The following is a 21,268-nucleotide window of genomic DNA, read 5'->3' on the forward strand; positions in this document are numbered from 1 at the left end:
CAGGACAATCATGTGATGTTTATTATTAACAGGACTTACAATGAGAGCATAGGTCATTTTTTATAAACAAGAAATACAGATGAGGGGGTTTCAAAATAATAATTCTCACAAATTTGTCAGGTTGGAATTATCAATAAATAGTTTCATTTATAGTACTTTTATTGGTCTGTTATTTATTAAAATAGATATATTGGCTTTGAGACAATGAATATCATTAAAAATAAATAGAAACCATTTGGGAAGAAAATGATCCATTTGTGACAAGGTTTCTCAGTCTTGGCATTATTGCTACTATGGGCTGGATAATTCTTTGCTGTGGAGAGGGGGCTGCCCATCCCTGGCTTCTACCCTCTAGAAGCCAGCAGCACCTCTGCTCCGGTTGTGACAACCCAAATTGGTTCCAGACATTGCCAAATGTCTGGGGGTGAGGCGGCAGCAAAGCTGAGAACCACTCATCTGTGATAACCAAGAAAATAATTAAATGTCTGGGAAAGAGGAAGTACAAAAAGGCAGCTGTTAGCACTGAAATACAAGAGTTGCAAACACAAAGTCTGCAGGCCGAGGGGCAGGACGTTCCATGGCTGTGACAACCCCACATTCCCAACACACCCGTATGCCACAGGGATCATCAAAATGGGAGAAAGGCAATGCAGCCCCTCAAACGGCGATGCTCCTGTTTGCACTGAGCTGACGTCTCATCCTTGAGATCTACCTCACCTCTGAGCCCCGCCCCAGAAGGAGTCCTCGGGGTGCAGTGTCGATAGCGATTCTCCAAATTACTTTTTTTTTTAAGCCAACGGTTTAATAGTTTGTCTAACGTAGTGCCAAATGTTTCTGAATCAAAATGACTGCTTCAGAACGTTGTGAGGCAGCCAGGAAATACTGGGGGAGATGCTCAAGCTTTAATTTAGAAGCCAACACGTTTGATATAACTTCAATTTTCAATTAACCAAAAGCACTGGCTTTAATTCTAGTGCTTACCATCTTGGGCCATTTGCAGATGGGCTACAGAAGCTGCTCAAATGTGATTTACTTCTCAAGGGGAACGGGATTATGTCCATGTTAAGTCAGAATCTCAAAAAGGGGAAACAGCATTTGAGAGCATCCCTGGGTCTTAAGTCACAAGCATAGGTAAAGGTTGGTGCTGCTCACAAAACACTGTTTGCCAGGAGGGAGGAAGCGCACAGGATAAGCAGTTTATAAATATTACGTTGAAAGTTTTCATGGACTTTTTGGAAGAGGATGTAAAATTACTCACCCAAACACGACATGGTCTCAGAAACATAATTTTCAGGTTATATTCCTGAGAATGTAAATGCCCTTGTGGGAAATTCTACTTGAAATTAGGGGGGAAAAAACCCACAACCACCACCCAAGAGAAGTGTGCTGTAATAAAAAGGGTGGAGGTGGGGAAACCCTTTCCTAACTCAGGTTCAAGGTTTACTCCCGGACCTCTGACATGCTCCTGTTCATCTCTGACATTCGCATGGCTCCGGTGCCCACACCATCAGCCCTACAGAGACAGGGTGGAGGGCACACACTACCTGGAACAGGAGGGCACAGCCTTTCCTGCCCCAGTGCCCTGGTGTCAGGTTGTTTACTCCCTCTTCACTAACATTCGCTCCTCCCACTCTCTGCCCTGAACTTCCAGGGCTCTGCGCTCCTCTGGCTCCCATCATATCCACCATCTGCTGGGCCGGAGGTGTGTGCAGAATCCCCAGGCCTGAACCCTCGTGCTCCTGCCGCCCCCACGTTGGAGCTCAAGGAAGAGATCCCTAGGCAAGATCACCGACAGTGGTGATTTAAACTATGTGGTCAGGGACCGCCAGGCTCTGTTGCCTGTTGCCTTTTCTGGGATACAGCAAGTAAGTATTGTCAAGTTGAATTTGAGCTGAAAAGCTCAAATGTATAGAGCTAGGCTAAGCATAGCTGTTCCACACCCCTAAAGGAAGTGATACCTACTGGTTCCAGGGTCTGCCCTTCACTCTGGGCAGGACAGTAGCAGAGGACATGGGTATCACTTAGGCTAATTAACTCTGACAGATCTGAATTTTTTCTGCAAATCTTTGGTGAGCACCAAACATGACCACAGCATTACTCTGACTGCACATCAGGATTACCATAAAAGTTTTCTAAAATTAGACATCTGAACCACCTCTGACACCACTACACACCCATGCGCACACACAGACACACACACACCCATTTCCCGATGCAAAAGCTCCGGGCTCATGGTCCGACCATCTGCACTTTGCAAAGGGCCCAGGAAGTTCTGAGGCACAGAGAGGAATTGCTGTGCTGTCTGACAAAAGACGGAAATAAAACAGACGAATCTGTAGGGTAAAGTTACCACGACTTAAATATGGCTATTCCTTGTGAGCAAAAATTGTCTCACTAAACTAAGTGTACACCAGAGACCCCTGGTTCTAAAACTGGTCACCCCCAGTACTGTTTACTGAGTGACTAAATCAGTGAATGTCTGGATTTGTGCCCCCCGAGCTTTACCTTTCAACTCTTCAGTCTTCTCTTGAAGCTTCAGCTGTATTTGGTCTTTCTGTGTTTCCAGTTCTGAATTATGCTTCTGAAGCTTTGCCAACTTCTAGCAGAGGGAAGGGGGAAAAACAAACTTTTTTGAAAACCTCACTTCAAGCTGTCACCATTGCCTTTCTTGGCAAAAAGATGTATATTCTTAAATTAGTTTATTTTTTCTCAGCTCCTGTCCATAGATAACAGCTAGCACCAGCCCACTGTAAGACGCTGCCATTAGTTTCACATGCAAGGGCTCAACATGACTTCAAAGGTGACACTATTCCCGACCTGGCCAGCAAGGGCTGAAACAAGGAGAAAGGATACATCCAAGACCTCCTCAATGTCAGGGACATACCTCTTCCTTTTGCCGAGCTTCTCAATAGCCAGGGGACTTTATATATCGAATATGCTACGATTACGCAGTTGATGGCGTAAAGGGATTCACACTTTGCAATTGTTATGACTCACGAAGGATGTGTGAGCGCAGCAGAATTCCTATCATTTTGGCTTCTCCTGGTAAAGTGTCTGCTGGGCTGGCAGCAGGCCCGTGGTGCTGACTGATGGTGACTGGCAGCTGGCGATGCCCACGGCAGCAGTGTTGGTGCACCCAGCACCGGGGCATGGGGAGGGCAAAGGGATGTCTTCTGGGCCTCCAATCCACCAACCCTGGATGCTAGGACTTTGAAAATGCAGCAGAGGCCGGGTGCAGTGGCTCACGCCTGTAATCCCTGCACTTTGGGAGATCAAGCGGGGGTGGATCACTGGAGGTCAGGAGTTCGAGACCAGCCTGGCCAACATGGTGAAACCCCACCTCTATTAAAAATACAAAAAATTAGCCGGGTGTTGTGGTGTGTGCCTGTAATCCCAGCTACTCCTTGGGAGGCTGAGGAAGGAGAATTGCTTGAACCCGGGAGGCAGAGGTTGCAGTGGGCTGCAATCGTGCCACCACACTGCACTCCAGCCTGGGTGACAGAGCGAGACTCCGTCTAAAAAAAAAAAAACAAAAACCCAAAATGCGGCAGAGTGGATGGTAATAAAGATCACCTTCTTAGAACACACTGGCTCACACTTTTGCAGGGACTCACCACAGGCATTTGGCTAACTTATTTCATCTGACCATTTTATTCTCACAAAATTCTGTCAATCTCTTTTTGTTATTCTCATTTTATACAGGAGGAAACTAAAATTCATTATGGTAGGCATTTGGCTAAAGTATTTAATCTAATGATTTTATTCTCACAACAATTCTGTCAGTCCTTTTTTGTTATTCTCATTTTTTTATATGAGGAAACTAAAATTCAGAGAGGGTAAGGGACTTTAGCCAAGGCTGCCCAGCCAGACAAAGGCAAGATTTGAATCTAGGGCATCTGGTTTTTATGCTGACTGCTGTTTTCACTACACCAGAGATGAAAACCCTACCCTAGCTTCGCATCGCTGTTCAGGGGAAGATGTTTCCAGGGCATAGACCTTAAGGACAAGTGAGAGGAGACCAAGGTCATCCTGGAAGAAAGGGAAGCAGTCAGCCAGGGCTCTATCATCACTTTGCAAAACTCGAAAGAGAAAACCTATGTTGCATTTCTCTCTTTATTAACCTCCTCCCTTCCCCTAGACTCTAATCCTCTGATCTCGCTCTTCCTAAAAGGTAGGCTCCCTTTGGTAATGGAAGTTGATAGCAAAATCTGATTTGCTCTGCAGAAATCCACTTCATAGGAAAAGCCTGCAGCGCTCATCTTTTCCACAGAGAGTCCACGTGTTTCCATCCCGTCTCACGCGCCCGCAGCTGACCTCCTCCACAGCATCCCTGTATCTCTTCCCCTTCTCCTCATAACTTCGCCTGTGGGCGGCTGCTCTTTCTAGTTCTGCTTCCAGCTTCTGAATCTTTTCCACATCCCCGGCTCGAAGAGCAGCCAGGCTGGTCAGCTTCTCCACCAGCCCATGGTTTTCTTTGTTCTAGAGAAAAGAAAATTCAGATGTTTAGAGGTTTATTCAAACAAAGACACTGTTCCATTTAATTCTCATAGCCTTTGACATGGCATCCAAATTTGAGAGGTTGCTTTACGCTGATCACACTTATCACTGCACTGACATTTGTTAGCATCTTCTCTGTGGTGAAACAGTATGGCAGATCTTGCTGGGTCCATGTCTTCCCAAACTGGTGGCTATTTTAATGTGAGAAGTTTCCAATTCTGGCGAACCAGGACAACCTTACTATTACAGGCTGAACTGTGCCCCCCAAAATTCATTTGTTGAAGTCCTAACCCCTGAACCTAGGAATATCGCTGTTTTGAAGACAGGGTCTTTAGAGAGGGAATTAAGGTAAAACCAGCCCTCAGGGTGAGCCCTAGTCCAATATGATTGGTGTCCTTAGAAGAAAAGGGGATTAAGACACAGACACAGGCATGGAGGGAAGATCATGTGAAGACAGACAGAGGTGGCAGCCATCTACAAGCTAAGGAGAGACGCCACAGAAGAAACCAACCCTGCCAAAACCTTGATATGGGACCTCCAGCCTCCAAAACCATAAGACAGTAAATTTCTGTTGTTTAAGCCACCCAGTCAATGATACTTTGCTATGACAGTCCTAGCAAACTAACACACCTAGGACAGGCAGCATCGGTACTCCCACCAGGCATTGCTCCTGGCCAGCTGCGGCTATTTTTAAGTGTTATTCTGAACAAGCTGTGTAGCAGGCAGGCCTGTTACACAACAGCACACTGAGGGAAACCCCATCAGATGCCAAATCTATTTGTTCACCCACTCACCCTTTCGTTCAGGACCCCTGTGGTACAGCTTAGGGCTAAGTTTAAAGTTCACCTTAGGAGAGCCTCAGGATTAGTGGAGAGCCTGCGAGTGAGTTTTATGGATCTGGACACTGTGTGTTCCACAGCATACGGATTTTTCTTTTCTTTTCTTTTTTGTTTGCTTTTTGAGATGGAGTCTCACTCTCTGTTGCCCAGGCTGGAGTGCAGTGGCACAATCTCAGCTCACTGCAAGCTCCACCTCCCGGGTCCACACCATTCTCCTGGCTCAGCCTCCCGAGTAGCTGGAACTACAGGCGCCTGCCACGACACCCGGCTAATTTTTTGTATTTTTAGTAAAGACAGGGTTTCACCGTGTTAGCCAGGATGGTCTCGATCTCCTGACCTCGTGATCCGCCCGCCTCAGGCTCCCAAAGTGCTGGGATTACAGGCTTGAGCCACCGCGCCCAGCTGGATATTTCTTTTGTTTTTTTTGAGACGGAGTTTTGCTCTTGTTGCCCAGGCTGGAGTGCAGTGGCGTGATCTCGGCTCACTGCAACCTCTGCCTCCCGGGTTCAAGTGATTCTCCTGCCTCAGCCTCCCGAGTAGCTGGGATGACAGGCACGCACCACCACGCCTGGCTAATTTTATATTTTTAGTACAGATGGGATTTCACAATGTTGGTCAGGCTGGTCTCAAAGTCCTGACCTCAGGTGATCTGCCAACCCCCGCATGGCCTCCCAAAGTGCTGGGATTACAGGCGTGAGCCAACACGCCTGGCCTTGGATGTTTCTTTTCATACCAGTGGGAATGGTATGGGGAATCTTCTCAAACTAGGCAGGGCTGCAGCTAGACCCTAAGGCACCTGTGGGAAAATTAGAAATGGCAGCTCCTCTGAGCTGATGTCATCCCGAGGCAGCACGCTTGGCATGCAGACAGCATCTTTGAGCAAATGAGGAGGTACCTTCGCCTCAAGGCAACACAACTTCACACAGGGACACCTGCCTTGGCAAGTGGAGCCAGGCTGGACTCAGCCCCACCTGCCCTCTGAGGTAGGCACATTTGTGCAGTATATAACCTACACCACCACAGGCAGCAACCCTTTACAGTGTACCTCTGTTTCCTAGCTCAGGTGGTCCACGTAAACTGAACCTCCTAACATGGGCATACATTTTAATAGCACAGCTAAGGAACTGCTCCAGAACAAACTACAGCCATGTAAGAAAAAGTAAATGTAAAAGATGCACTATGAGCACCTACCTGATCTTCCAGTTTTTTCTGCAAACGCTGGACCCTGTAAGTAAGCTGAATATTGAGCACGAATCGTCGGATACTCTGGAATCTGCGTCTGGCCAGCCACGCCCGTGCGTATTTCTGCAGGATCACAGCCTTGTGTTCCTCCAGCATCTTTAAAACAAGGTTTTGTGAAATATAAACTGGACCCCAACTGCTTCTCTAAAACAGTCTTACTATTGTTGGTAAAAAATGGTATGAGAAATCCATGTCCCAAGAAATCGGTCTCTGCTATAACTTTCTTTTTTTCTTTTCTTTTTCTTTTTTCTTTTTTGGAGAGACTAGTTATTTCAAAAAGATACTTGTCATATTCAGCATCAAAACAGTTGCATTAGGGCCACGTTTATGGCTCACACCTGTAATCCCAGTGCTTTGGGAGGCCCAGGAGGGAAGATCACTTGAGGCCAGGAGTTCAAGACCAGCCTAGGCAACATAGCAATACCTTATCTCTACAAAAAAATTTCAAAAATTAGCCAGGTGTCGTGGCATGTACCTGTAGTCCTAGCTACTCAGGAGGCTGAGGCATGAGGATCCCTTTAGCCCAGGAGCTCAAGACTAGCCTTGGCAACACAGACAGACTCATTCTCTACCAAAAAAAAAAAAAAAAAAAAAATTAGCTGGGCATGGTGGCTCACGCCTGTGGTCCCAGCTACTCAGGAGGCCGAGATGGGAGGATTGCTTGAGCCTGGGAGGCTGAGGCTGCAGTGAGCCATGATTGTGCCACTGCACTCCAGCCTGAGCAATAGAGTGAGACTTGTCTCAAAAATAAATACTTTTTTTTTTTTTTTTTAAAAAAGGTGATTCTAGGAGTTAGCCAGAAAGAAACCCCCAAAATATACTGTTCAGGTTTTCGGCTTTAAAGTGTCTTTGGACAACTTTAGTTTTTCATCAGAAGTGACCAAATTAAGACCGTGAAATCTCTGAGACCAAACTTTTGTCCTATCTCAACCCCTTTCCCATCCACTCACGGGATGGATCATGCACCCCTCATGTTGAAGTGAACACTTATTGCTCTCCTGCCTCCTTGAAAGAAAGAAAATTACGTTTTTGCCATACGAAACTCATCTCATCACCCTTTTCTGGGTCTAAAGCTGCTGCCTCTAAAAGAGCCATCTCATTGTGCTTTGTATTAGTGCTGGAGAAATCTTGAATAGCGTATGTGGAAAACTTGTTCAATTTTATATTACTTTGAATTTGTTTCTTTGGAGTTGGGTACCCTGGCCATCTCATCTGGCTGTGAGAGCTCTCTACAGTCTGTGGGGTGGCAGTGTGCTGATTTTTTTTTTTTTTTTTTGAAACGGAGTCTCGCTCTGTCACCTGGGCTGGAGTGCAGTGGCGCGATCTTGGTTCACTGCAAGCTCCGCCTCCCGGGTTCACGCCATTCTCCTGCCTCAGCCTCCTGAGTAGCTGGGACTACAGGCGCCCGCCACCACGCCAGGCTAATTTTTTGTATTTTTAGTAGAGATGGGGTTTCACTGTGTTAGCCAGGATGGTCTCGATCTCCTGACCTTGTGATCCGCTCGCCTCGGCCTTCCGAAGTGCTGGGATTTACAGGCACGAGCCACCGCGCCCGGCCAGTGTGCTGATCTTTTAAAGTTTCTTTCCCCACCCAGTCTCTGCTTTAGGTGAGGTCTGTTAGGTGCACATTATTGGCTTAAAATTTACTTTCCTTTGGTGTGGTCTCTTTGGGGCCAACTGGGAGAAAGAGAAACCAACAGTGCAACTGGTGTGTGTGTGTGCATGTGTGTGTGTGTGTGTGTGTGAGAGAGAGAGAGAGAGAGAGAGAGACCGGGTCTCCTTCTGTTGCCCATGCAGGCTGCAGTGTACTGGCATGATCATAGCTCACTGCAGCCTCGAACTCCTGGACTCAAGGAATCCTCCCATTTCAGCTCCCTGATGTCCAGTTGGGACTACAGGCCTGAGCCACAGCACCTGGGAGAATCTTTCTGGCTTGGCTGACACTTTGTACGAAGTGAGGTTGCCCACAGTGGAGTCTTTCCCTGGCCCGTTTTGTTCTCAGTAAGGAAGGCCCGTACACCCTCCCCTCCTCTAGAGAGAGGTTGGCCTTACCTTTCGATACCTCCTCCTTGCCAGGAATCCTCGGGTGTAGGCCTGGATGGTGATGGTGGCCACGCGAATCAGCTGATACAGGTTGCGAACAAGATACCCGCGGCAGTGCTTCTGAATGATTATGGCTGCCCAGGCTTCTTTTAAGGCCACTGCAGTAATAGCTTTCCTTGATTAACAAGGATGAAGAGTGAGTCTGTTATCCACAGAGCATCAACTTCCATCACACAGCTGCAAGCTTGGCTAGCATGTGTTTAGTAAGGAAGGTTCAAATATTTTGCACCTCTCCATATTAAATTCTGTGAGCGGTTTTTTATTCTAATGACTACTTGAGGCCAGTCCCCAGTTCCCTCTCCTTGAAGAACCACATGGGAACTTTCACACGCTTCCCATTCAGGCCAATCGATTCGCCTCCACTCAGGTACCCACAGAGACCACGATGAGACCGTGCACTGGCGCTGCACTTGCTCATTCATGTACTCATTCATTCATGTGAGAAATCGTGCTGGAGGCTCCAGATCAGGGCTGGCCAACGATGGCTACCACCTGTCCTTATCAAGCTTTACTGGAACACAGCCACATCTATTATTTACGTATCAACCATGGCTGCTTTCATGCCTCAGCAGCAGGAAAGACTGCAAGACCCCAACGCCTTAAATAATGATCATCTGGTCCTTTACAGAAAAAGTTTGCTGCCTCTGTCTAAATGACTAGAGGTGAAGATGATGTTCTTGCCTTTAGAATTGACAGCCTCACGTACAGAAAGACTAATAAACGGCCAAGAAAAAAGAAAAATAAAATACCAACTAACTAGATCTGTAAGTGAGAGGGGAAAAAACAGTTATTCTGCTTGGGGAAAGCTGATACGTGAACCAGCCCATGATAGAGTAGGATGTCTGTACACAGTGAAGGCTGGAAAAGGCTTTCGGGATGAGGGACCAGCATGAGTAAAGGCATGGAGGCCCTGCAGTGCCTGAAATATTCAGAGAAGGAGTTTGTTTGGAATCACTAGAATAAGATGGATGAAGAAAATTAGACGTCGATGAGGTTAGAGAAATAGATGGGCACCATTTGTTATTTTAAAAACATATTTGTTGAACACCTTCTATGACCGCCACCATGCTAGGTCCAGGTATGGATGACCAGACAAGTGTGGCCCCTGCCCTCATGGAGCTTCCATTCTTATGAATGCACCCACGCTATGGAGGGCTTTGAATATCACGTCAGAGACTGAATGCTATTCTGTAGGAAACAGGGGCCTTAAAGGCAGGTGCAGGGCAGTGGCTCAATCAGGCTTTGATGTAGGAAGATGGGAAGGAGGTGGGAGGTGGAGCATGGTGCCATCAGAGTACAAGGTAGGTGATGCTGTGAACTAAACTGGGGGCAGGAGTGGGATGGAATCAGTGGGACAGGCAAGAGGCCAGCAGGGCAGGATGATCAGGCCCTGGTGAGCCCCAAATAGGAAGGGAGCATAGCCTTGGCAGGGAAGATAACTATGGTTTCCTTCCCCAGAGACTGCTGTTATCAACTGGGCCCAGAAGCACAGGAGGGCGAGCCAGCCCAGCCGTGTGTCCATGCCACACCACGCTGGTCATGCACAGAAGGCCAGAGGCTGCCACTGGTCATCCTCCAGCTCAGGAAGAAGTCAGGCTTGCAGATGCAGCCTGATCCTAAACACCAGCCTTCTCAAGCATCCTCACAGCATCCCAAGGAAGGGGCAGGGCAGGCAGAGAGAAACATACAGTTTATCTAGGGGCACCCTGGTCTCGTGCTTTCCAGCAGGTACGCCAAAGCCCTGGAAGTCCCGAAATGACCGTGGTCCTTCAGTGGGCTGGCAGGGTCGTGTGGACTCTCAGGACCCCTCAAGCCAGGTGGGATCAGTACAGCTGGTGGATCGCCCTCCCCTCAGCCCTTGGCTTGGCTGGGGCTGCTGTGGTCTTCCTGCTCAGGGGTTCTGCGATTGGTTTGCTGCCACGCCTTGCCAGGGACCCCCTCTGCCATGGTGCACCCCACCTGTTGCTGGCAGGCTGATCACTGGCTATTCTTGACATCTGTCCTTTGGATCTTCACTAGGACCTTGCTGGCGTTAGGCATTTTCAGTTCCCACAGGAAAGGGGCCCCGGGCCTCTCCCTGAGCTTCCAGAACCCTGACTCTCCTCAGTAACACTCTCACCAGGGCTTCGTCCCTGCAGGGCCCTGGGTGTCGGCTCACCACATAGACGCCAGGCAGAGCCAGCACTACTGCCCCTGAGAGATGAACCCTTCTTGCCCCAGTGCTCATGACCACCAAGGGGACCCCTGCATGTCTGCACCCTGGGTCACAAGAGAAGGGTCCCTTGTCCTTGATGGGTCCTCCCCCTGGAGATAATCAGCACAGAAAGCCCCACAGTTCCACATGTGTTCCTTGATTCCAACACACCTCACGGTTTGCTGACCCCGGAAGTACCGCTGGATTATCAGGGCGGCTCGTCTCTCCCGGAGGAATTTTTTCCTCTGGAGCCAGCCACGAATGTGCTTTTGTATCACAACACAACTCTGCCTCAGTTTATCCAATCGAAGTTTCTCTAAATAAGCCACTTGTCCTGCTCTGAAGAAAATTTTGGTTTTACCAAACTGGTACTGATTAGAATCCTGGAAGAGAAAAATGATACAGTTAGAATTAAAATCTTTCAGATTTTCTACAGTACAGTATTTGGAAAAGACCTTTAGGGATTCAAAGGTGCCAGAAATATTGAGATTTTGACATTTAAGGCAGAAAAACTCACATCATGATCTAGAAATGTATACTTTGAGTTGTTTGTTTCAAGTCACCCTGGAGGGAGAAATGGGACTTAGGCTGAGGAATCCCTCTGTGGGTGAGAAGGGGGGTGTCATTTGTGGCAATTCTCAGTTCGGCTGCCGGAGAACCTCAGCCGCTCACTCGTGGTCTCTACATCGGAGTAGAAGAAACTGGGGAAGTTTGGTTTTCTGTCTTCATTTTGGGTTCTCTTCACCATCCCTTTTGCTGGACCTTGTAACTTCCCATCTCCTTCCCATCACAACTCATCACTGCAGCAATGATGTCAGTCCACACTGGGCACCATGCCTGGAGCCCATGTGGCTTGGCGACAACCCCAGTTGACCATATCCTATAAGCCTGGTCCACGGAGGACTGGGTTAGATGGTAGGAGAGCAAAGCAGGACACAAGGATACTGGGGAGGCCAGGGTTCGGATGTGGGTCCCTAACAGGGACTCATGGCCCATTGAACGCTCTGCTACAGTCTCCCCAGCAGACAAGTGCTCCGGGCACATTTTCTCTCCTCTCAGGCGTTCATGATTACAGTCCTGAGCGTCCGAGACAAAGATAAAACAGCAGGTTTGGGAGACGTGCTTCCAGGAAGGAGACCACGATCGCAGGAGGTGGGGAAACTGACCTGAATGAGTCTGTGTAAAACCGCCTTGCACACCTCCTTTTTATCGCTGAAGGAAAGCTCTTGCTTGGTCATGAGAATGCCGTAGCGACTGTAGAACTCGATGTATGTCCACCTGGAAAATCAACGGGGATCAAAGCCAGGCGTGTCAGAGGAAGCGCGTTGTGTCTGGGGATGCCACTGCCTTACCTGCCACTGTTGTCACAGGGCGGGGGTGGTGGAATCTGTCCTGAGGATAAAGGCACTGATCTTTGATACCCTGCCTGCCTGGGACACTACCAAGACCACCCTGAGCACAACTGTCTGCTCCAGCAATCGTGCTCCTTCTCCCAGTCAGCGTCTTCCCCAGCACACCGGGGAGGCAGCGGGGTCACCAGCAGCTGCCGAGATGCAGTGATGGGGTGAGGAGGTGGTGGTGGCCTCCGTCCCCCACAAAGCCTATTTCTCACCCTCTTCTGGACTTCCACAGGGCAGTGGGAAAATCTTGGGGGCACTTTACAGAAGCCAAAAGTATGTGACAAAAATCATGGCAGCCATGTCCTTGGTTCTCAGCATAGCTCTGAAGTTGGCTACTTTTCCCCCCAAAAACAAGGACGGACAACATACCTGGAAGGGTAGCTCTGTGCACTAATGCGAATCGTTTCTAAAACACCGCAGGCTCGCAGCTGCTGAACAATTCTTTTGGAGTCAAATCTTAAAAAAGACAACGTTATCATGTGTTAAGCCAACGTAACTGCTCAACATGCCCATAAGCAGGCACAGCAGACCCGCCTAGACTGTGACCGTGGGCCAGGTACCCAGCAGTACTTAGTACGTTTCTATTGCCTGACCAAGAAAAATAGCACCTCTGCAAAACAGTCCAGAAAGGTGCAGTGGGATATAGAGAAAGGAGCAGCTGACTCTGATGGAGGTGGCAGGGAGAAGGCCTTGGGGGAACCGGCCTTTGAGTTGAGCTTCAAACGACAACCAAGTGGAAAGAAATGTGCTAGCTCGCCTGGCCCAAGCACCCACTGATGCTTGAATTTCCTCCACAAAACACCCAACAGGTGGCTCTGCAGCTTCGGTCTCACCCATCTGGTGACCCACGGACACACTCACCACCTCCATAGGCAGCTCATCCCCCTTTAGGCACCTCTTTCAGCTCTAGTAAGCTACAAGGGACTCGTTACACCTTATATGCACAGGGTTTGGGTCTCCTCTGTGGGGTCCCAGAGAACAAGCATAATGCCTCATGCCATCACGTGTGAGGACAAATCTTCCGACCTTCCACGATCTTCTACAAACACGCATACTGATTCTCCTTTTAATCAAGTAACAGGTTCTGGCTCAGTTGCAAAAACTTTAGTTGTAGAAGATTCTTTCAAATCTAGCCCTTTTGCTGAGCCCTGGAGATGAGGGGGTTTAACCAGAGGGGCTGAGCTAACATTTTATGTAAAGGGCAGCATTGTTCTAAATCACTAAAAAAACCCAGACACAGGGTAAATCTCAAGACAACTGGAAACAAATTCTCCAACTTTATGGCAGCAACTGCGTCCCCGCATCTTCACTGTGAGTTGTATAAGAACTTACTCGAAGGGTAACTTCTCATCATTTGGCTTGATGCATCGAACGTAGTGGGGCGTTGTCGCATTGAGGGTCTCCATGAGCAAGTACAGAGAGCTGCGGAACTAGGAAACAAAGCTAGAGATCAAACATGGCTCTGAAATAATTTACTGCTTACATCACGGCAAAACGCAGCCCAACCTTGTTAAGTTACTCAATAGGAAGAAAAGTTAACCTCATGCGTAAACACCTTTTATGAAAGGTTTCAGTCCATGACTGTGGTTTATCAGCATGTCCTACCGTTCTGGACAGAACACTAATACTCCCAGACAGCAGAGAACTGAATAAACCATGTTATTGTGCAAAAGTGTGGTTCGCTCCAGTGCGTGCTGCCTTGGAGGGGGAAGTATGATGACGACGAACTTTTTGCAGTGGAGTGCATGTCAGACTGGAAGAGCCCCAGCATCCATCCATGTCCAGGCCTGGAATATGGGTCCTCTGAGTGCCCTGGCTCCCCAGGGCCTGGCCCTGCCTTTAGAAGCCTCACTCTCAAACACATTCTCAGTACCTTGCTCCCAACCGTGGTCCGGAAATGCTTGCTGTTTGGCTTGATGACTTGCTTTGCAGATTTAACTGTAATCATTGAACCAAAAGGAGAAAGAGGAGCTGGATTTTCTTGAAAAAAGTTGGCACAGAGATGAAACTGGAAGGAACAGAGAGGATCTCAATGTCCAAAAGCAACTGTCCACAGTCCTCACTCATACAAGCCACATAAATGGTGACAACCCAGCTAAACTAGTGGGCAGTGAACAACCTCACCAACGTCTACAGCCAAATCTCAATTCCACAAGAGGATCGTCTTCCCTAGGGATGGCCCATGGCTTCTTTCCCAGGAATGGGAACAGAGAAGAAAAGTGTGTGAATGTCTGTATGTGGGTATCACTCTAAGTGTCAGAAAGTGGAAACATCTACTATTCTCACCTCCGTGCCTGGCTCACTCTGTGTCTCCACCTGCAATCTCCTCCCTCCTACTCCACATTCTCATCCCTGCAAATCCAAACCCTACCCATGAATCTCTTAAAATATTTTCCAGCCCCACCCCCTTCACAATGAATGAATGAATCCCAACTTCTCTGAACCGTCTTCATCTTGTATTTGTACATCTTTAAAAACACTTACTACCGTCTGCTTTGTATCAGTTATTTCTTTAAATGTCTTATCTTCTCTCAGAGTGAATTTCATATTTTGTTTTGTTTTGAGACAGGGTCTTGCTCTGTTACCCAGGCTAGAGTGCAGTGGTGCAATCATGGCTCACTGCAGCCTCTACCTCCCAGGGCCAAGCAGGCTTCCCCACCTCAGCCTCCCAAGTACCTGGGACTACAGGCATGTCACCACTCCCTGCTAATGTTTTTTATATTTTTAGAAGAGATGGGGTCTCGCCTTTTTGGCTAGGCTGGTCTCAAACTTCTGGCCTCGAGCAATCCACCCACCTCCGCCTCCCAAAGTGTTGGGATTACAGGCGTGAGCCACCACATGTGGTTGGAATTGTGATTTTTTAATGGTTCTATTAGCTGTCCTTCCCGTCATCTGCATGTTTGATTTCTGATTTTGCATACAGTAGATTTACAGTAGTTATCTTTTTGTAACTGTGAGCTACAAGTTACCACTGTCCAGAGAGTTTACACACACACACACACTCTCTCTCTCCCCTTACTCTTTCCTTATATACATCTCGATCCATGTCAATTATATAATAGTTTTAGTTACCACTAGGACTTTACAGACCTTGCTTGCTCTCAGGATTTCGACCAGCATGTCATAGACGGTGTCTCTGTTCTTCTCCAGGAAACCTTCACATTTATACTCTACCTATACAGAGGAAGCAATTAATTATTCCCAAAGAGGCCAAAGAATATAGGCTCTAAGCACAAGTTTCATCTCTTTTTAAAGAAAGATTAATAAAAAGGCTATAGAGGCGATCTTACAAAAAGAGGTCTGTTTTCTGTGCGCCACCGCAGCAGCCCCATTATGTATCAGCTGGGAATGTGTCTGCTCTCCTACCACCTGGATCTCTCACCTGCCTGCTGATCACTCTGCACTCACCTGTCAGCTCCCTCTGGCCACAGGGGTCCCGTTGCTCCCTGCGGTATGTGCAGTTCATACAAGAACACCTGACTTAGGTCTCCCTTTGCCTTTGAAGCCACCAGGAGGAGGAAAAAGCTTAGTGGTGTTCACTGGGTTCAAACAGACATCGTTTCCTAAATCAACATTAATGTGGTAGAAAGGATAGAAAAACCGATCAGCTGACCACCGGGCCTTCGAGAGCCGCCAAGCCCTCGGAGTCAGGTTTAGAGTGGGTAAACGTTTGCACTGCTTGAATCTGGCTTAGAAAAATTCTCCATGCTGCCCTTTCTGATGAGTAAGGCTTCTCGAATCCCTCAAACCATGGCATATCCAGGGTGGCTGCTTAAACATTCAACCTCCCTGTAGTTTATGCCTCTGGATTGCATATCTTAATATGTGATAATATATTTTTCATAAATTAAAAACATATTAAAATTAATGTTAAAAATTGACAATGAGGAAACAGGGGAGAGTGCTGGAATCTGGAGGCAGAGGGTTCCTGGGCATGGCCTCTGCTTTGTACCCCAGGCAAGGAAGTACTCTTGCCAGTAGGTTAAGATCCAGGAACACCGGCTGTTTGTAAACACTTCTTTGTGAATGAAGTACCTGGATTGTTGTACAAATTCTTCCAGAATGGTGGTGTGAGCCACTAGGACAGACAGGCAAAGGTGGCAAATATAGAGCTTTCTTGGTCCGGGCAAGCATCTGTGGGGACAGTGTCACAGGCAGCTGGTGCCTCTGTTGGGGACTCTGGGACCAAAGGGAAGATGTGCTGAGTTGCCACATCTAAGCTCAGCTGCCTTGCATTCAATATGACCTGATTTCCCTGGCCAATGAGATCGAAAACCTAATCTAACCCCATAGCGTGTGTGGGTTCTTCCCACCAATCAATCCACAGTCCAGCCCAAACGCTGCCTAGTTTTTTGAAGGGAGACTTCCTGGAAGTGGCAGGTGAGAGAATTTACATGTACAGAAACTACATCCTATAAAGAGAGACCCTTGAAAGAAATCCCAGGCCGGGCGCGGTGGCTCAAGCCTGTTATCCCAGCACTTTGGGAGGCCGAGACGGGTGGATCATGAGGTCAGGAGATCGAGACCATCCTGGCTAACACGGTGAAACCCCGTCTCTACTAAAAAAAATACAAAAAAAACCTAACTGGGCGAGGTGGCGGGCGCCTGTAGTCCCAGCTACTCCGGAGGCTGAGGCAGGAGAATGGCATAAACCCGGGAGGAGGAGCTTGCAGTGAGCTGAGATCCGGCCACTGCACTCCAGCCTGGGCGACAGAGCAAGACTCCGTCTCAAAAAAAAAAAAAAAAAGAAATCCCATATGTGCTTTTTATGGAGTCTGGTCTTTCCCTCTCCCTTTTCCCATGGGACCAGAACCCTGATATTATAAGACAATAGCTAGAAAATATAATTTAACATACGATCATTCATTTCTTTTTTTTTTTTTTTTTTTTTTTTTTTTTTGAGACAGAGTCTTGCTCTGTCGCCCAGGCTGGGGTGCAGTGGCCGGATCTCAGCTCACTGCAAGCTCCGCCTCCCGGGTTTAGACCATTCTCCTGCCTCAGCCTCCCGAGTAGCTGGGACTACAGGCGCCCGCCACCTCGCCCGGCTAGTTTTTTTTTTGTATTTTTTAGTAGAGACGGGGTTTCACCGTGTTAGCCAGGATGGTCTCGATCTCCTGACCTCGTGATGATCATTCATTTCGTAGGCATCTTTTCAGGAGCCCATCTGAAAAAGTCTAAGCACTAAAAACTTAACTTTTTTTTTTTTTTTTTTTTTTTTTGAGACAGGGTCTTACTCTGTCGGCCAGGCTGGAGTGCAGTGGCGTGATCTCAGCTCACTGCAACCTCCGCCTCCCAGGTTCCAGCAATTTTCCTGCCTCAGTCACCTGAGTAGCTCGGATTACAGGTGCGTGCCACCACGCCTGGCTAATTTTTGTATTTTTTAGTAGAGACGGGGTTTCGCCATGTTGGCCAGACTGGTCTCGAATTTTTGGCCTCAAGCGATTCACTCGCCTCAGCCTCCCAAAGTGTTAGGATTACAGGTGTGAGCCACTGCACCCAGCCAATCCTATATTTTAATATTTTACAGTACTCTGCGAGCACACAAAGGTGATCACAGCTTTCCAGGTTGCTGTCCCCTCCCTCCACCATCAGTCACTCAGGAGTGACCAGCTCTGACTCACAGCACCAGCCTCTGCAATAAACACAGACAAGCACAAGTCATTCCCGTGAGCCCTGGCACTGGGCTAGCCTACCAAGGCAACACCCAACCAGGACATGGGAGGAGGTAGGAGCTCCCTTAAGGAAGGAAAACAAATAAGAATGTACATTTAGGACAGGTGGTTATGGCAATTTTTTCCTTCTGTTTTCTAAGCTTTCTATAATGCAATTTTAACAAAAATTTTTCATTTCAGACAAGTAACATCTGTTTAGCAAAAAGACAAAGGAGACATATAAAGAAGAAAAAAGATGCAAAAGATGAAAAAAAGCACGAAGATAACCCATCAACATCTTGAATTAACCTATGTTGCCATTGTAATATAGTCCAGTTTAATCAAATAGAACTTCAGAAAAAGATATAGCTTCATCATAGGAAAGAATTATGCTGTCTTGATGATCACAATTTCATACAGAAAATAAACTGATAAGAGGTTAATGAATTCACAATAAATTCAAAATCAGAAGTGAGGTCTTCTAACAACACATTCGTCTTTAAAGTAGTACAGTTGAAACTCATGTATGTCATCATAAAAACAAATCAGGAACTGCTAAACACACACTTATCAAAGCTACATGTTAAGTGTGACTTGAATCTGACCAGAAACATTCCCGGCCTGCCTACTCCTTCTGGAGGCTGTGTGGGTTCTGGGGTCGACGGCATTGCTGGAGACCTTCGCAGTACCTTATCAGCAAAGTGCTGGATGACAAAGGATGTGTTCGACATTCTAGGCTTTTCAAACAAAGGGTTCTTGTTGACAAAATTATTATACAGCTTTTGAAGCCAGTTTTCATCAGTTCCATGTGGTAACTGGAAAATAAAAATAAAGCAACTAGCAAGTAAGAAAACTAGAGATTCATACAGGCGAGGAAAAGCACTAATTCTAAGAAACCAAGGTGATCTGGCACTTTAGTGAACTGCTCTCAATTACAGGCTTCCTATTTATTTATTTTTGAGATGGAGTCTGGCTCTTCCACCCAGGCTGGAGTGCAACGGCGCCATCTCAGTCCACGGCAACCTCTGCCTCCTGGGTTCAAGTGATTTTCCTGCCTCAGCCTCCCGGGTTCAAGTGATTCTCCTGCCTCAGCCTCCCAAGTAGCTGGGATTACAAGTGCCTGCCACCACGCGCGGCTAATTTTTGTATTTTTAGTAGAGACGGGGTTTCACAATGTTGGCCAGGCTGCTCTCCAACTCCTAAACTCAGGTGATCCACCCACCTTGGCCTCCCCAAAGTGTTGGGGTTACAGGCATTAGCCACTGCGCCTAGCCTTAAAGGCTTTTAAAAAAGCAACTTTAGGCATCAATTTGTCCTTGATCTTAATCTTTAGGGCACTTTAAAAATTATTGACAAATAACAATTACATATAGTTGTGGGGTGTTTGAGGTGATATTTAAATGGATACATCAATGTCCCTTTAGAAGAACAAAACTTTAAAAAGAAATGGTCGCACAATGACTTTAGAATGAAGAATTTTATTTCTATAAAATGGGCGGTATTTTATTTCTTCCCAAAGAAGTCTAAAGGTTCAGGAAAAAAATAGTGTGGGTTCCATTACATGAACATGACCTTTATTCACGGGTGAATGGGAAAAGGCTGGCACCTGAATAGACAGTCCTCCCCTTCCCTTGCCTCAGGAAAACAGTTTTTCTTATTTTACTTCCTAATTAACTCACTCCTTGAAATAAGAGCATACTTCCTTGTACTAAGCTAGTTGCAAAATTTGTTCTTGATACACGTGATTTTTTTTTTTTTTTTTTTGAGACGGAAACCCTGTCTCTACTAAAAACACAAAAATTGGCCGGGCGCGGTGGCTCATGCCTGTAATCCCAGCACTTTGGGAGGCTGAGGTGGGCGGATCACGAGGTCAGGAGATCGAGACCATCCTGGCTAACACGGTGAAACCCCGTCTCCACTAAAAATACAAAAATTTAGCTGGGCGTCGTGGTGGGCACCTGTAGTCCCAGCTACTTGGGAGGCTGAGGCAGGAGAATGGCATGAACTCAGGAGGCAGAGCTTGCAGTGAGCTAAGATATACCACTGCACTCCAGCCTGGGAGACAGAGAGACTCCATCTCAAAAAAAAAACAAAAAAAAAAAGAAAAAATTAACCAGGCATGGCCGGGCATGGTGGCTCAAGCCTGTAATCCTAGCACTTTGGGAGACTGAGGCGGGTGGATCATGAGGTCAGGAGTTTGAGACCAGCCTGACCAACATGGTGAAACCCCATCTCTACTAAAAATACAAAAATTAGCCGGGCGTGGTGGTGTGCACCTGTAATCCCAGTTACTCAGGAGACTCAGGCAGGAGAATCACTTGAATCCGGGAGGTGGAGATTGCAGTGAGCCGAGATCACACCACTGCACTCCAGCCTGGGCAACAGAGTGAGACTCCGTCTCAAAAAAAAAAAAATTAGCTGGGCCTGGTGGTGGGCGCCTATAATTCCAGCTACTCCAGAGGCTGAGACAGGAGAATCGCTTGAACTCAGGAAGTGGAGGTTGCAGTGAGCTGAGATCACACCACTGCACTCCAGCCTGGGTGACAGAGCAAGACTCCATCTCAAAAAAAAAAAAAAAAAAAATTCCTTTAACCCCGAAACCTTATTAATCCCCTCTTGGGGATTATTTGTTCTTGTGCCCCCACGAGAGACACGGCCAGGCTGGCCGACTTCGGGGTTTCCCAGAGGGAAAGGTAAGAAGAAAACTCCTAGAGAGCTCTTCCGATGAATCATACGATGTTGATTTTTCAGCTATAGCTGATGACTCACAAGAACCAGGATGTAAAAGAAAACTCAATTGTTATTAGTCACCGACAGCTTGAGTGGAGTCACTTGCTGTTTCCATGCATGTTTCTACAGACACCTTGGGACGGCCTCCGTGCTGGACGTTACCTAGGAGGTGGTGCAGCTCCCCAAGGGTGGTTTACACAGGCTGAGGGCAAAAGGCCCAGCGGGCCCTCTGGGGTCCCTGCTGTGGATGCTGTCCCAGCATTAATATCCACCCAACCAACTGGGTAAACACCAGGATTTTACAAGCACACTTCAAAAAAACTGCTTTGCAAAATGCTCATCTGTTAATACTTAAAAGTTGAAAAAAACAATTATTCTTAAAAGTTACCAAACATTCTTCATCCAGTAACTCCAGAATTCCCATTTTTGCTTCAATCAGATCAATAACCGGTTGATTGTCATAGAAATCTATCAGCGTCCAAGGGATATCTTCCTTCATGTATTCTTCTTGTTCCAGTTTGAAGACATGCTGGGAATCCAAAGTTAATACAGAAAGTAAAACAGAATATTAAAGTGTGTTTCCAAAGAGCAGGACGTAAGCATTTGGAAAAC

The 21,268-nt window shown here is 47.2% G+C and overlaps 1 protein-coding gene across 10 annotated transcripts in view; it reads right to left on the bottom strand.

Annotated features, from left to right (window-relative positions):
- The window catches only part of MYO5C (myosin VC), a 108,930-nt gene that overhangs the window by 45,687 nt on the left and 41,975 nt on the right, over positions 1–21,268 (bottom strand). For 6 of the 10 annotated variants that reach the window (XM_077939412.1, XM_028850928.2, XM_077939414.1 and 3 more), the window contains 12 exons: positions 21,045–21,185; positions 18,532–18,741; positions 15,366–15,449; positions 14,149–14,283; positions 13,608–13,705; positions 12,645–12,731; positions 12,042–12,153; positions 11,047–11,258; positions 8,631–8,796; positions 6,528–6,674; positions 4,315–4,479; positions 2,506–2,599 (listed from right to left, as the gene is read on the bottom strand). In XM_077939412.1, coding sequence (XP_077795538.1) covers positions 2,506–2,599; positions 4,315–4,479; positions 6,528–6,674; positions 8,631–8,796; positions 11,047–11,258; positions 12,042–12,153; positions 12,645–12,731; positions 13,608–13,705; positions 14,149–14,283; positions 15,366–15,449; positions 18,532–18,741; positions 21,045–21,185 — 1,651 coding nt within the window. The remainder of the gene's footprint in view (positions 1–2,505; positions 2,600–4,314; positions 4,480–6,527; positions 6,675–8,630; positions 8,797–11,046; positions 11,259–12,041; positions 12,154–12,644; positions 12,732–13,607; positions 13,706–14,148; positions 14,284–15,365; positions 15,450–18,531; positions 18,742–21,044; positions 21,186–21,268) is intronic. The other 4 variants (XM_077939413.1, XM_028850929.2, XM_077939415.1 and 1 more) reach the window with 1 other exon arrangement.

The sequence above is a fragment of the Macaca mulatta genome, chromosome 7 (genome assembly GCF_049350105.2).
Source record: "Macaca mulatta isolate MMU2019108-1 chromosome 7, T2T-MMU8v2.0, whole genome shotgun sequence".
In the NCBI taxonomy this organism is placed as follows: Eukaryota; Metazoa; Chordata; class Mammalia; order Primates; family Cercopithecidae; genus Macaca; species Macaca mulatta.